General features: G+C 50.4%; 1 protein-coding gene across 3 annotated transcripts in view; it reads right to left on the bottom strand.

Moving 5' to 3' along the window:
* Nucleotides 1–8,389: 8,389 nt before the first annotated feature.
* LOC140396267 (polyglutamylase complex subunit TTLL1-like) overlaps nt 8,390–14,108 on the bottom strand; it is a 120,543-nt gene continuing 114,824 nt past the window's right edge. For all 3 annotated transcript variants that reach the window (XM_072484645.1, XM_072484647.1, XM_072484646.1), the window contains one exon: nt 8,390–8,867. In XM_072484645.1, the coding sequence (XP_072340746.1) occupies nt 8,738–8,867 (130 nt within the window). In that variant the 3' untranslated portion in view covers nt 8,390–8,737. The remainder of the gene's footprint in view (nt 8,868–14,108) is intronic.

Here is a 14,108-nt window from a genome sequence, read left to right as displayed (position 1 = left end):
GTAGCCGCGCAGAGGTGCGGCAGGACATAAAGGCGGAAATTGTTGAATTTCCTGCTTTGGACAGTGAGGTTTGCTAGGCAGAACCCCTTTATCTCCACTGAGTGTGACCCGGAGGCCAGGGAGATTCTTTGGTTTACAGGGTGGGTAACAAGTGAACAGCGCCTTACCGTGTCGGGGTGTATAAAGCTCTCCGTGCTCCCAGAGTCGATCAGGCAAGACGTCTCGTGGCCGTTGATGAAGATCGTCGCCGTTGCTGTTGCGAGTGTCCGAGGTCGATTTTGGTCCAGCGTCACTGAGGCCAGATGGAGCAGTTGTGGGTTGTGATCGGGCAGCATGTAGTCGGCCGTGCTGGGGGCCTGGGGCCCCATCCCAGATGGCGTCTCCCATGGATCGCACATGGTGGTCGGGAATGGACAAAATGGCGGCGCCCATCTGTCCAGCGTGGCGTCCGAGGGGCAAGATGGCCGCGGCCGTGGGTTGGACGTGGCCCTAGGATAGGGGGGTGGCGGTGAGTGCTGGCCGCCTGGGGCCTGAAGGGAAGGTTGCTGCGGCGGTCCGGAGTCGTTGGAGACCGCGGCCATGTCTCGTGCTTAGCAGACCCCCACAAAATGGCCCTTCTTGCCACACCCTTTCCAGGTGGAGGTGCGGGCTGGGCAGCACTGGTGGGGGTGCTTCGCCCGCCCGCAGAAGAAACAACAGGGCCCAACGGAGTTAGCGGGCCGTCTTACAGCGCAGGCCTGCGGGGACATGGGGAAGGTCAATGGGGCTACCGCTGCGGGATGCCACGCAGCCCAGGGGGCCACTGTGCGGTCGGGCGCATAGGACTGTGCGTTTCTGGAGGCAACATCCATGGACCCTGCCAGGGCCCGTGCTTCTCTCAGTCCCAGGGTGTCCTTTTCTAAAAGTCTTTGGCGGATCTCTGAAGAGCTCATACCTGCTATGAAGGCATCCCGGATTAGAAGTTCCATGTGCTCGCTCCCCGAAACTTGCCGGCAGCTACAGTTTCTCCCCAGCACCAGTAGCGGCCGATAGAAGTCCTCCAGCGATTCCCCAGGGCTTTGCCGTCTAGTTGCAAGCAGGTGACGTGCGTAGACCTGGTTTACAGGGCGTATATAATGTCCCTTTAACAGTTCGATCGCATCACCATAGTCCTCCGCCTCCTCGATGAGGGAGAAGATTCCAGGGCATACTCTCGAGTGCAGGAGATGCAGTTTCTGTTCTCCTGAGGGGGTGCCTCCGGCCGTCTCGAGGTAGCCTTTAAAACACGCCAGCCAGTGCTTAAATATCGCAGCCGAGTTCTCCACGTGGGTGCTGAGTTGTAGACACTTCGGCTTGATTCAGAGATCCATTCTTTCAGCTTAAGAGTAGTCTATTAAATTGATGCTCGATCAATTAAACTCAAAGACGAGGTAGTATCATAACTGAAGGTTTTAATAGACTAGATCTGTTCCCCAGCAGCTTCGGTACAGAATGAGGGCTGCTGGGATGGCACCTGTTCTTATACCCCGCCTGTCAGGGTGGAGCCACATACCAAACAGCCAATGGTAAGGTGCTAGGCTTACCCAATGGTCTACAGCCTCTCGGGTACTGCAATACCTGATACTACCACACCCGGGGAACACCTTCAGGTACTTACAGGTACTGCCAGGCGGCAGGTGGTGGAATTCCTGCGGCTGCTGCCACGCACAGTAGAGGACAGGGTGCTCTCAGGGGGTGGGGGGGGGGGGGGGGGGCAGGAGTGGGGAAGATCTCGGAATCTTACCAGGTGATGCAGGAGGAGGAGGAGGCCTCGGTGGTGGAGGTGAAAGGTAAGTGGCAGGAAGAGTTGGGAGAGGAGATCGAGGAAGGGACGTGGGCAGATGCCCTGGGGAGGGTGAACTCTTCATCTTTGTGCGTGAGGCTCAGCCTCATACAGTTTAAGGTGCTGCACAGGGCACACATGACCGGGACAAGAATGAGCCAGTTTTTCGGGGGTGAGGACAGATGTGTTAGGTGCTTGGGGAGCCCAGCAAACCACACCCATATGTTCTGGGCATGCCCAGCGCTGGAGGAATTTTGGAAGGGCGTAGCGAGGATGGTGTCGAGGGTGGTAGGATCCAGGGTCAAACCGGGCTGGGGTCTCGCAATATTTGGGGTGGCAGAGGAGCCGGGAGTGCAGGAGGCGAAAGAGGCCGGTATTCTGGCCTTTGCATCCCTGGTAGCCCGGCGGAGGATTCTTCTTCAGTGGAAGAACGCGAGGCCCCCAAGCGTGGAATCCTGGATCAACGATATGGCAGGGTTTATTAAGTTGGAGAGGGTGAAATTCGCCCTGAGAGGGTCGGTACAAGGGTTCTTCAGGTGGTGGCAACCGTTCTTAGACTTCCTGGCAGAACGGTAGACATTGGTCAATGGCAGCAGCAACTCGGGGAAGGGGTTACTTTAGTTATGTTTAATTATACTGGGGGATCTGAGGGGGTGTATATATTTGCTATGTTGACTCTGTTAAGTTGGGGTGTTAATTTATAATTTTTGTACAGGGGGGGAGAGGGATATGGAGGGTTGTTTTTTGACTGTGTTTTGTATTTAACCCTGTTGGGTTCCTTTTTCATTTTGTTATTGATATTCTGTGAAAACCTTAATAAAAATTATTTAAAAAAAAAAGAATCTCACCCATTTTCTCTGACTCCATGCATAACTTTTCTCCTTTGTCCTTGAGTGGGCCAACCCTTTCTCTAGTTACCCTCTTGCTCCTTATATATGAATAAAAGGCTTTGGGATTTTCCTTAACCCTGTTTGCTTAAGATATTTCACGACCCCTTTTAGCCCTCTTAATTCCTCGTTTCAGATTGGTCCTACATTCTCGATATTCTTCCAAAGCTTTGTCTGTCTTCAGTCGCCTAGACCTTATGTATGCTTCCTTTTTCCTCTTAGCTAGTCTCACAATTTCACCCGTCATCCATGGTTCCCTAATCTTACCATTTCTACCATCATTTTCACAGGGACACTCTAATCAACCTCTCTTTAAAAGCCTCCCACATATCAAATGTGGATTTACCTTCAAACAGCTACTCCCAATCCACATTCCCCAGCTCCTGCCAAATTTTGGTATAGTTGGCCTTCCCCCAATTTAGCACTCTTCCTTTAGGACCACTCTCGTCTTTGTCCATGAGTATTCTAAAACTTACGGAATTGTGATCACTATTCCCAAAGTAATCCCTGACTGAAACTTCAACCACCTGGCCGGGTTCATTCCCCAACATCAGGTCCAGTATGGCCCCGTCCTTAGTTGGACTATTTACATACTTCTCTAGAAAACCCTCCTGGATGCTCCTTACAAATTCTGCTCCATCTAGACCTCTGACACTAAGTGTATCCCAGTCAATGTTGGGAAAATTAAAATCTCCTATCACCATCACCCTGTTGCTCCTACATCTTTCCATAACCTGTTTACATATTTGTACCTCTATCTCACGCTCGCTGTTGGGAGGTCTGTAGTACAGCCCCAACATTGTTACCGCACCCTTCCTATTTCTGAGCTTTGCCCATATCGCCTCACTGCTCGAATCCTCCATAGTGTCAGGCAGAAGGCAGAGAGTTGGGATAAAAGGTTCTTTTTCGGAATGGCAACTGGTGACGAGTGGTGTCCCGCAGGGTTCAGTGTTGGGGCCACAGCTGTTCTCTTTATATATTAACGATCTAGATGACGGGACTGGGGGCATTCTGGCCAATGATACAAAGATAGGTGGAGGGGCAGGTAGTATTGAGGAGGTGGGGAGGCTGCAGAAAGATTTAGACAGTTTAGGAGAGTGGTCCAAGAAATGGCTGATGAAATTCAACGTGGGCAAGTGCGAGGTCTTGCACTTTGGAAAAAAGAATAGAGGCATGGACTATTTTCTAAACGGTGACAAAATTCATAATGCTGAAGTGCAAAGGGACTTGGGAGTCCTAGTCCAGGATTCTTTAAAGGTAAATTTGCAGGTTGAGTCCGTAATTAAGAAAGCAAATGCAATGTTGTCATTCATCTCAAGAGGCTTGGAATATAAAAGCAGGTATGTACTTCTGAAGCTTTATAAAGCATTAGTTAGGCCCCATTTAGAATACTGTGAGCAATTTTGGGCCCCACACCTCAGGAAGGACATACCGGCACTGGAGCGGGTCCAGCGAAGATTCACACGGATGATCCCAGGAATGGTAGGCCTAACATACGATGAACGTCTGAGGATCCTGGGATTATATTCATTGGAGTTTAGGTGGTTGAGGGGAGATCTAATAGAAACTTACAAGATAATGAATGGCTTAGATTGGGTGGACGTAGGGAAGTTGTTTCCATTAGCAGGGGAGACTAGGAACCGGGGGCACAGCCTTAGAATAAAAGGGAGTCACTTTAGAACAGAGATGAGGAGAAATTTCTTCAACCAGAGAGTGGTGGGTCTGTGGAATTCATTGCCACAGAGGGCGGTGGAGGCCGGGATGTTGAGTGTCTTTAAGACAGAAGTTGATAAATTCTTGATTTCGCGAGGAATTAAGGACTATGGAGAGAGAACAAAGAACAAAGAACAAAGAAATGTACAGCACAGGAACAGGCCCTTCGGCCCTCCAAGCCTGTGCCGACCATGCTGCCCGACTAAACTACAATCTTCTACACTTCCTGGGTCCGTATCCCTCTATTCCCATCCTATTCATGTATTTGTCAAGATGCCCCTTAAATGTCACTATCGTCCCTGCTTCCACCACCTCCTCCGGTAGCGAGTTCCAGGCACCCACTGCGTAAAAAACTTGCCTCGTACATCTACTCTAAACCTTGCCCCTCTCACCTTAAACCTATGCCCCCTAGTAATTGACCCCTCTACCCTGGGGAAAAGCCTCTGACTATCCACTCTGTCTATGCCCCTCATAATTTTGTAGACCTCTATCAGGTCTCCCCTCAACCTCCTCCGTTCCAGTGAGAACAAACCGAGTTTATTCAACCGCTCCTCATAGCTAATGCCCTCCATACCAGGCAACATTCTGGTAAATCTCTTCTGCACCCTCTCTAAAGCCTCCACATCCTTCTGGTAGTGTGGCGACCAGAATTGAACACTATACTCCAAGAGTGGCCTAACTAAGGTTCTATACAGCTGCAACATGACTTGCCAATTCTTATACTCAATGCCCAGGCCAATGAAGGCAAGCATGCCGTATGCCTTCTTGACTACCTTCTCCACCTGTGTTGCCCCTTTCAATGACCTGTGGACCTGTACTCCTATATCTCTTTGACTTTCAATACTCTTGAGGGTTCTACCATTCACTGTATAGTCCTGCATTTGACCTTCCAAAATGCATTACCTCACATTTGTCCGGATTAAACTCCATCTGCCATCTCTCCGCCCAAGTCTCCAAACAATAGTGGGTAAATGGAGTTAAAATCAGCCATGATTGAATGGTGGAGTGGACTCGATGGGCCGAATGGCCTTACTTCCGCTCCTATGTCTTATGGTCTTTTTGTGCCCTCCGTCAGCACAGCTGTGATGTCCTCTCTGACCAGTAATGCAACTCCTCCACCCCTTTTACCTCCCTCTCTATCCCGCCTGAAGCATCGATATCCTGGGATATTTAGTTGCCAATCATGCCCTTCCCGCAACCAAGTCTCAGTAATAGCAATAACATCATACTCCCAGGTACTAATCCAAGCCCTAAGTTCATCTGCCTTACCTACTACACTTCTTGCATTAAAACAAATGCACCTCAGACCACCAGTCCCTTTGCGTTCATCATCTGCTCCCTGCCTACTCTTCACTTAGTCACGCTGACTTCATGATCTAGTTCCTTACAGGCTTTAGTTACTACCTCCTTACTGTCCATTAACCTCCTCATTTGGTTCCCATCCCCCTACCACATTAATTTAAACCCTCCCCAACAGCGTTAGCAAAAGCACCCCCAAGGACATTGGTTCCAGTCCGGCCCAGGTGTAGACCTTCCAATTTGTAGTAGTCCCACCTCCCCCAGAACCGGTCCCAATGTCCCAAAAATCTGAACCCCTCCCTCCTGCACCATCTCTCAAGCCACACCTTCATCCTGCCTATTCTTTCATTTCTACTCTGACTACCACGTGGCACTGGTAGCAATCCCGAGATTATTACCTCTGAGGTCCGCCTTTTTAACCTGGCTCCTAACTCCCTAAATTCTGCTTGTAGGACCTCATCTCATTTTTTACCTATATCATCGGTGCCTGTATGCACCACGACAACTGGCTGTTCACTCTCCCCCTTCAGAATGTTCTGCAGCCGATCTGAGACATCCCTGACCTGTGCACCTGGGAGGCAACATACCGTTCGGGAGTCTCGTTTTCGACCACAAACCGTCTATCTACTCCCCTTACAATTGAATCCCCTATGACTACAGCCCTTCCACTCTTTTTCCTGCCGTTCTGTACAGCAGAGCCAGCCACGGTGCCATGAACCTGGCTACTGCTGCCTTCCCCTGGTGAGCCATCTCCCCCAACAGTATCCAAAACGGTATACCTGTTTTGGAGGGAGATGACCGCAGGGGACACCTGCACTGCCTTCCTGCTTTTTCTCTGCCTTTTGGTCACCCATTCCCTTTCTCCCTCAGCCATCCTAATCTGTGGTGTGACCAATTCGCTAAACGTGCTATCCACGACCTCCTCAGCATCACAGGTGCTCCAAAGTGAGTCCATCCGCAGCCGTCATGTGGTCGAACAAGAGCTGCAGCTGGACACACTTCTCGCACGTGAAGAAGCCACGTCCCTGAGCTCCCACATTGAGCAAGAGAAGCATAACACGGATAAAGGATGGCAGATTCTCTTCTCTAAAGTACCTTCGTGAATCAGATGGGTTTTTATGACAATCGGTGATAGTTTTGTGGTCACTATTACTCGAATTAGCTTTTAATTTCCAGATTTTTATTTATTAATTGAATTTAAATTCAATTTGTGGGATTAGGGAAGATGATGGTGGAGTGGTAATGTCACTGGATTAGTAACCCAGAGGCCCAGATTAATGCTCTGGGGACATGGGTCCAAATATCACCACTGCAGCTGGTAGAATTTAAACATTAAATCCAGAATTATAAAGCTAGTTTCAGTAATGGTGACCATAACAACTATTAATTGTAAAAAAGAAAACCCATACTCATGTCCTAATGTCCTTTAGGTAAGAAATCTGCAACCCTTACTTGGTCTGGCCTATGTGCATCTCCAGACTCTGATTGACCCTTAACTGCCCTCTGACGTGGTCTAGCAAGTCCAAGAGCAATTAAGGATGAACAGCAAATGCTGGCCTTGCCAGGGTTGCACAAATCCCACGAAAGGTAACATATCAAGAGGTCAATTTTAAACCTCCCCCATACTCACCTAACACCTGGCCTGGGGGTTTAAAATGGAAGGGGGGCTTTCAACCTTTATGTCCCCACCACTCTGACCACCATCTCCCCAGTCATTGTAACTTACCATAAGACAGGACAAGCATGGGTGTACTTTAGATTCATCAACAAAACAGTCAGTTTTAGCTGCTGAAATCAGGAAGTCAACACAAAAATACAGAGGGCTGGATTCTCCAATTTTGAGGCTATGTCCAGAGCATGTGTCTAGTCTTATGACCAAAAGGTCGGTGCCGCTCCCACACCGATGTTCCGCCCCGTGGGGGGCTAGCAGCCCTGCCACGTAAAGCCCCCGACTTTACCTGCAGATACGGATGGAGAATTGCCGGGTCCGTGGGCACGCATGCGCATGGCGGCGACCTGCGGCGGCCCTGCCATACAACATGGCGCCCGCCATGCACGGACCCAGCCTACCAGATAGTGCCCCCCTGGAACCCCCCTAATCAGCCCTGGAGCACCCCCCCCACCCCACCAGTCCCCCCAGCCCCCGCTGAAGCTACCCTGGCCAGCAGAAGGACGCCCCCCCCACCCCGACTGTGGCGGCGCTGGGCACCATCCTCAGCTACCACACGAGGTCCCCGAAAACTGTGAGCACGCATGACCGACAGCGTCGGGAAGTCGACCCGTCGGGGGTGGAGCATCGGGGAGGTCCTCAGGTGATGTCCTGAGGCCGTCCCAAAGACGTGAGGCTTACTCAGCAATTACGCTGTTTTTGAGGGGGCGGAGCTTCCGAAAAATAGCACCGCCCCCGATTTCGCCGTAAAAATGGATTCTCCGGCCAATCGCTGAATGCGATTTCGGCGTCAGCAATCGGAGTATCCAGCCCATAATGTTTGAAGTCATACACAAAGTCAAGTGCTCCCAATGCAATAGTTGCTCCTGCCCATTGGCCCGAACAGCACTCCCACTGGTTCTGGGAGTGAGACTGATGGATCATTCAAAGAAGGCCTGGAGTTAAGATGGCCTGGGCCTGGGCGTCATGCTGAACTCTTCCCAGGGAAAGTGCACAAAAGAAAAATATTTGAAAGGTATATGGCTAAGAGGAATTTCAACCCCACAATTGTTTTTTCTAAACATTGCGAAGCATTGTAGTGATTTGTGTGACATCCTTAAAACATGGTAACATTAACAAGGAGCAAATTGCAAGCAGCAAATTACTTTTCATCATTACTTTTGCACAGATTGGACAGCTATGTTCATGGACAGCATTGCTACAGTTCAGCTATGTTCATGGACAGCATTGCTACAGTTCAGCTATGTTCATGGACAGCATTGCTACAGTTCAGCTATGTTCATGGACAGCATTGCTACAGTTCAGCTATGTTCATGGACAGCATTGCTACAGTTCAGCTGCTGCCAGAGCTTTTTCACTTTTTAAATATTATTTCCAAATCGTGGCGATAGATCGTCCTAAATCTTTTGTTCTTCCAGCTTTTGAACCACAGGCCTGGCCCAGGCGATTTTTCATGTCACAGTCAACTCCTTCATTCACTGCTAATTCTTCATCCCAACTGACAAAAGCAAAAAAATTAAGAATTTGATTTAAATAAATTGTCGTTAAAATTCGAAACAACTATTTTTTTAGCTGTGGATTCATTTAAGTTTTCCTAATGTACTTTGCGTATGATGAGTAACACATTGGGTATGGTGATTAACACACTATATATGCGTTCTGAGAGCCTGGTAAATTTGATAAAATTGTGAAATCAGGGAGACCATTAAAATGCCATTGGCCTATGGATCTTTCCCTTTAGATCTTCAGGTGCTATTGCTGCAATCTTTAACTAAACGTATGGAGAGACCTGTTTCCAGACACCTCAGGGTAGTTGACAGCATTCACAAGCTGTGTCTGTGAGAGTCTGCTCTTCTTGGGCAGGAACAAGATCCTGGGGCGTCATTCTCCGCCGGCGGGAGTCTCCGTTCTGCCGGCGCCCGGGGGATTCCCGACGGCGTGGGGCTGCCCCACAATGGGAAACCCCATTGACCGGCCGGTGTTACGGAGACTCCCGCCGGCCGGTCGGGGCAGAAATGTGGCGGGGCGGGTAGGAGAATTTCGCCCCTTAATCTCACCAGGATATTAGTGGTCTTGTGCAGGGGGATGTGCAGGGCCAAACACCGCACTTGTGGTTTCTTGACATCAGCGCTGTTTAATCGTTCTACCCAGAAGGAGTTTGTGACTTGGCTGAATGAGGAGACCCCTCCCATGAAGATGGTGTCCACACTTGTCCAAGCCATCCCCAAGGGAAGGCATGGGGCGCGATTCTCCACTCCCACGCCGGTTGGGAGAATCGCCTGGGCCGCCAAAATTTCCGGGGACGCCGGTCCGACGCATTCCCGCGATTCTCCTAAGCGGCAGGAACGGCCCGGTCGAGTTTCGCGGGCCGCAGGCCGGAGAATCGCCGGAGACACCGAAAAAGGAGTTTCTCCGGCAACCCCGCTATTCTGAGGCCCGGATGGGCCGAACGGCCAGGCCAAAACAGCGGGTTCCCCCTGGCGCCGTCCACACCTGGTCGCTGCAGTCGTGGGCGGTGCGTGAACGCTGGGGGGGCGGCCTGTGGGGGGGGCGAGGGGGGATCCTGCACCGGGCTTCACCTGAAATGTGGGTGGCCAGCGATCGGTGCCCAACGATCGCCGGGCTGTCCTCGCTGAAGGAGGACCTCCTTCCTTCCGCGGCCCCGCAAGATCCGTCCGCCATCTTCTTGCGGGGCGGACTTAGAGAGAACGGCAACCACGCATGCGCGGGTTGTCGCCGGCCAACCCGCGCATGCGCGGATGACGTCCGTTATGCGGCGCCGCTTTGACGAGGACGACAAGGCCTGGCGCGGGTAGATGACGCGGCTCCGATACTGGCCCATTGTCAGGGCCTGAATCGGTTGGGACCGGGGCCGTTCCGCGCCGTCGTGAACCTCGACGGCGTTCACGACGGCGCGGCCACTTCAGCGTGGGTGTGGAGAAGTTTAATAACTAGGGTGGTTTTAAATTGCTTTCTTAGGTTATGATTTTGGAGGCTTCCCGATATCTCTCAGATTAATATTTCCTCTTTGTTTTGACAGTTCACAGGGGAGTGTCGTTTCAAAAATAATAATAATAATCACTTGTCATAAGTAGGCTTCAATGAAGTTACTGTGAAAAGCCCCTAGTCGCCACATTCCAGCGCCTGTTCGGGGAGGCTGGTACGGGAATTGAATGGTACCAAGTATCAACTGACAACAAAATCGCCTCAGCGGTATTATTCCAATCATCGCCAAACACACTGGAAATACTCTTCTTTAAAAAAAATTTTTTAATTAAAGTTTTCACAAAATATCAACAACAAAATGTAAAAGGAACCCAATAGAATTAAATACCAAACAAAACAAAACAACCCCATGCCCCCCTCCCCCCTATTAAATAATAAACACCCGCCGAAACACATAGCAAATATATACCCCCCCAGAATAGACAAACAAAAATAAAATAGAACCTACCCCCGCCGGGTTGCTGCTGCTGCTGCTGACCATTGTCTACCGTTCTGCCAGGAAGTCTAAGAACGGTTGCCAGCGCCTGAAAAACCCTTGCACCGATCCCCTTAAGCCAAATTTCACCCTCTCCAATTTAATAAACCCCGCCATATCGTTGACCTAGGGTTTCACACTTGGGGGCCTCGCATCCTTCCACTGAAGGAGAATCCTTCGCCGGGCTACCAGGGTCGCAGAGGCCAGAATTTCGGCCTCGTTCACCTCCTGCACTACCGGCTCCCCTGCAACCCCAAAAATTGCGAGCCCCCAGCCTGGTTTGGCCCTGGATCCTACCACCCTCGACACCATCCTCGTTACACCCTTCCAAAATTCCTCCAGCGCTGGGCATGCCCAGAACATATGGGTGTGGTTTGCTGGGCTCCCTGAGCACCTAACACACCTGTCCTCACCCCTAAAAAACCGGCTCATCCTTGTCCCGGTCATGTGTGCCCTGTGCAGCACTTTAAACTGTATGAGGCTGAGCCCCGCGCACGAAGAGGAAGAGTTCACCCTCCCAAGGGCATCTGCCATGATGCTTGTACCCTGAGAAATCCCCGAACTCCCTGAGGGTCCTCATTACCTCCGGCATTCCCCCCACCGGGTCCGCCACAGACAGAGCGACACCCTATGCTCCTCCCAACCCCGCACCAGCCCCCTCCAGTTCCTCGACTCCCTCAGTGCCATAGCCAGGAGTTCAATCGCCAGTGCGAAGAGCAGGGGAGACAGGGAACACCCCTGCCTCGTCCCTCGATGCAACCAAAAGTACTCAGACCTCCTCTTGTTCGTGGCCACACTCGCCATCGGGACCTCGTACAACAGCCTAACCCACCTGACGAACCCCTCCCCAAACCCAAACCTCTTCAGCACCTCCCACAAGTACCCCCACTCTACCCTATCGAAGGCCTTCTCAGCGTCCATCGCCACCACTATCTCCGCCTCCCCCACCCTCACCGGCATCATAATAACGTTCAGGAGCCTCCGCACATTCGCGTTCAACTGCCTCCCCTTCACGAACCCCATCTGGTCTTCGTGATTGACCTGCGGCACCCAATCCTCAATTCTCGTGGCTAAGACCTTCGCCAGCACCTTGGCATCTACATTTAACAACGAAATCGGCCTGTGTTGCTCACTTTCTCCTTGGTTCAATTGCTCTGTTTTATTACCTTTGCTCTCGAGTCGCCAGGTATCTTTATGATACCGCCATGAGGTTCAAGTCTGAGTAATGATCAATAACCCAATACACCGATTAGTAAGATTCAAATCAAAGCACATTTATTATACACAGTAATCGCTACTCATGCACAAATTCTACGTCTAAGCTACTTCTACAACTAACAGGCCTATAATTAACTTCGGACTGGCCCACCAGGTCAGGGGAACAAATGGCCTTTCGTTCGGGTTTTGAGTCTGCGGGATTCAAAGTTGGTACGGATTGGTAGCTAGGAGCGCCTATCTCGTAGCGAGCGTTGAATTAAGACTTACTTTGTTCGATGGTCTCTGCACCGGTCACGGTCAATGTTGGTTCGTGTTGCTGGGTGACCCAGGCAGGACGCAGAGGTGAAGAGTGTTGAAGAGAGCGATTTGAACTTGGGGCTTAACTCTTATAGTCCCCAGGGGCTTCCCGCCTTTCAGGGCGGACCCTGTACCTGGTCCCAAGTGATTGGACTTTGTCCCAATCGCTTGGTTCGGTTTCTCCAATACTGGAGCGGTTCCCTGATCGTTGGGCGGTCTTGAGGTGCTCGTTCACCTCCTTTGTGTTGGCTCCTGCTGGCGCCGAGGAGTCTGGCTTTGCTTTGTGTGTCCAAAATGTTACTTATTGTTCCCGGGGATTGCTCAGCAGTATGCAGATGGCTGCTACATTGTTATGCTGATGGTCACTGGTATTGATGTTGTCTGGCCTTTGCAGAGGTAAATACACAGCAAACCTGCAGCTGCTGGTTTCTGTTCATGTTGGCTGACTTTCCCATCAGCCTTTGCCGTCTGCCATTTTAAATCGGGAGTTGGCCAATTTAGGTGGCTACAATCCCTCCTTGTGATCCTAACGCGAAGCGTGAAGGAACACATAACTACGTTGCTTTTGATTTCCTGACCCGGGGAGCACTTCTTACATGGCCTCTACACTGACCATAACTATGCAAAACATTTTTAACTGACAATTCTAAGGGGCGCTATGTCAAACAGGGACATGCATTACAAAACAATAAAAAAAGTGGGAACCTCAAACTATCCTTAATACGCTAATCCTACTCAAACATTTCATCACTCTAACTTCCTCAACCATACAAACAAAATCATAGCAGTTTATACACATTTGTCCTGGCTTGGCAGTCAATCTCAGGATCGTACAATTGCTCATGAACATTTCTTTAATTACAATAAAACTGCAAATGAATGCTCTTTATTATAGATCGCGGGGGTCGGGGGTCTGGTCGTACCCGAAAATAGGGATTCTGATCCTATATACCGGGGTGCGAGCGCGGTAGGCGCCCCTTCTCCATTTTCTTAGATGCATAGTCTGCACAATGCAGCAGAGTATCGGCAATACCAGCAAGGATTCTATTATGTAGGACAGGGAATACCAGGTTATAAACCTGTCACACCAAGATGGTGCGGTGTCGTTGGTGACTGGGCTCTGGGTACTGTGGGGAAGTGAATCATTAACGGCTGGGGGACTCGAGGTCATGGGGTTCGCGTTCACGCGCAACCAAATGTCCATTGTGATGATGAACCACGCGAAGGAAGTCCTCATGGTGCTTCTTCTTTCACTTCTCTTCTCCGGTCCTGGAGCTTCTGTGGAATCAAGCATAGTGTCTGTAACTATCTTGGTTTAACATCTTGTATGATAGCCTGTCTGTCCTTTAGTGCCAATTACTCCCTTTATAATTGGTCACTATGTGTGACTCCCTCATTTTTTTTCTCAAAAAACGAAATTTAGGACAAGACACACTTACAAATAATGAACCAGTGCGAGCCGTCTCGCAGACTGTGCGGTTTACCATCCAAATGTTTCAGGATGTAAATAGCATGTGGTTGGCAACCTAAGGGTTACCTGAAACAAAACTTTTTGAACTAAAACTTTCCAAAATGAGGTGCATATGGGGCGCGACGGGTAAGAGTTGGATGGAGTCCCCGGGTAGGACGGCTACCAATGCCGTGTCTCCCCTACCCGAGCGTAGCAGACCAGAGGGGGGTTCCCAGACAGGACGGGTCCTAAGCCGTTTCTCCACTGCCTGAGCAACGGACAAGAACGGGCAA

Source organism: Scyliorhinus torazame, chromosome 19, assembly GCF_047496885.1.
Source record: "Scyliorhinus torazame isolate Kashiwa2021f chromosome 19, sScyTor2.1, whole genome shotgun sequence".
Classification (NCBI taxonomy): domain Eukaryota; kingdom Metazoa; phylum Chordata; class Chondrichthyes; order Carcharhiniformes; family Scyliorhinidae; genus Scyliorhinus; species Scyliorhinus torazame.
Note: the sequence above shows the minus strand (reverse complement) of the source record. Positions and strands in the feature narration are given on the sequence as shown.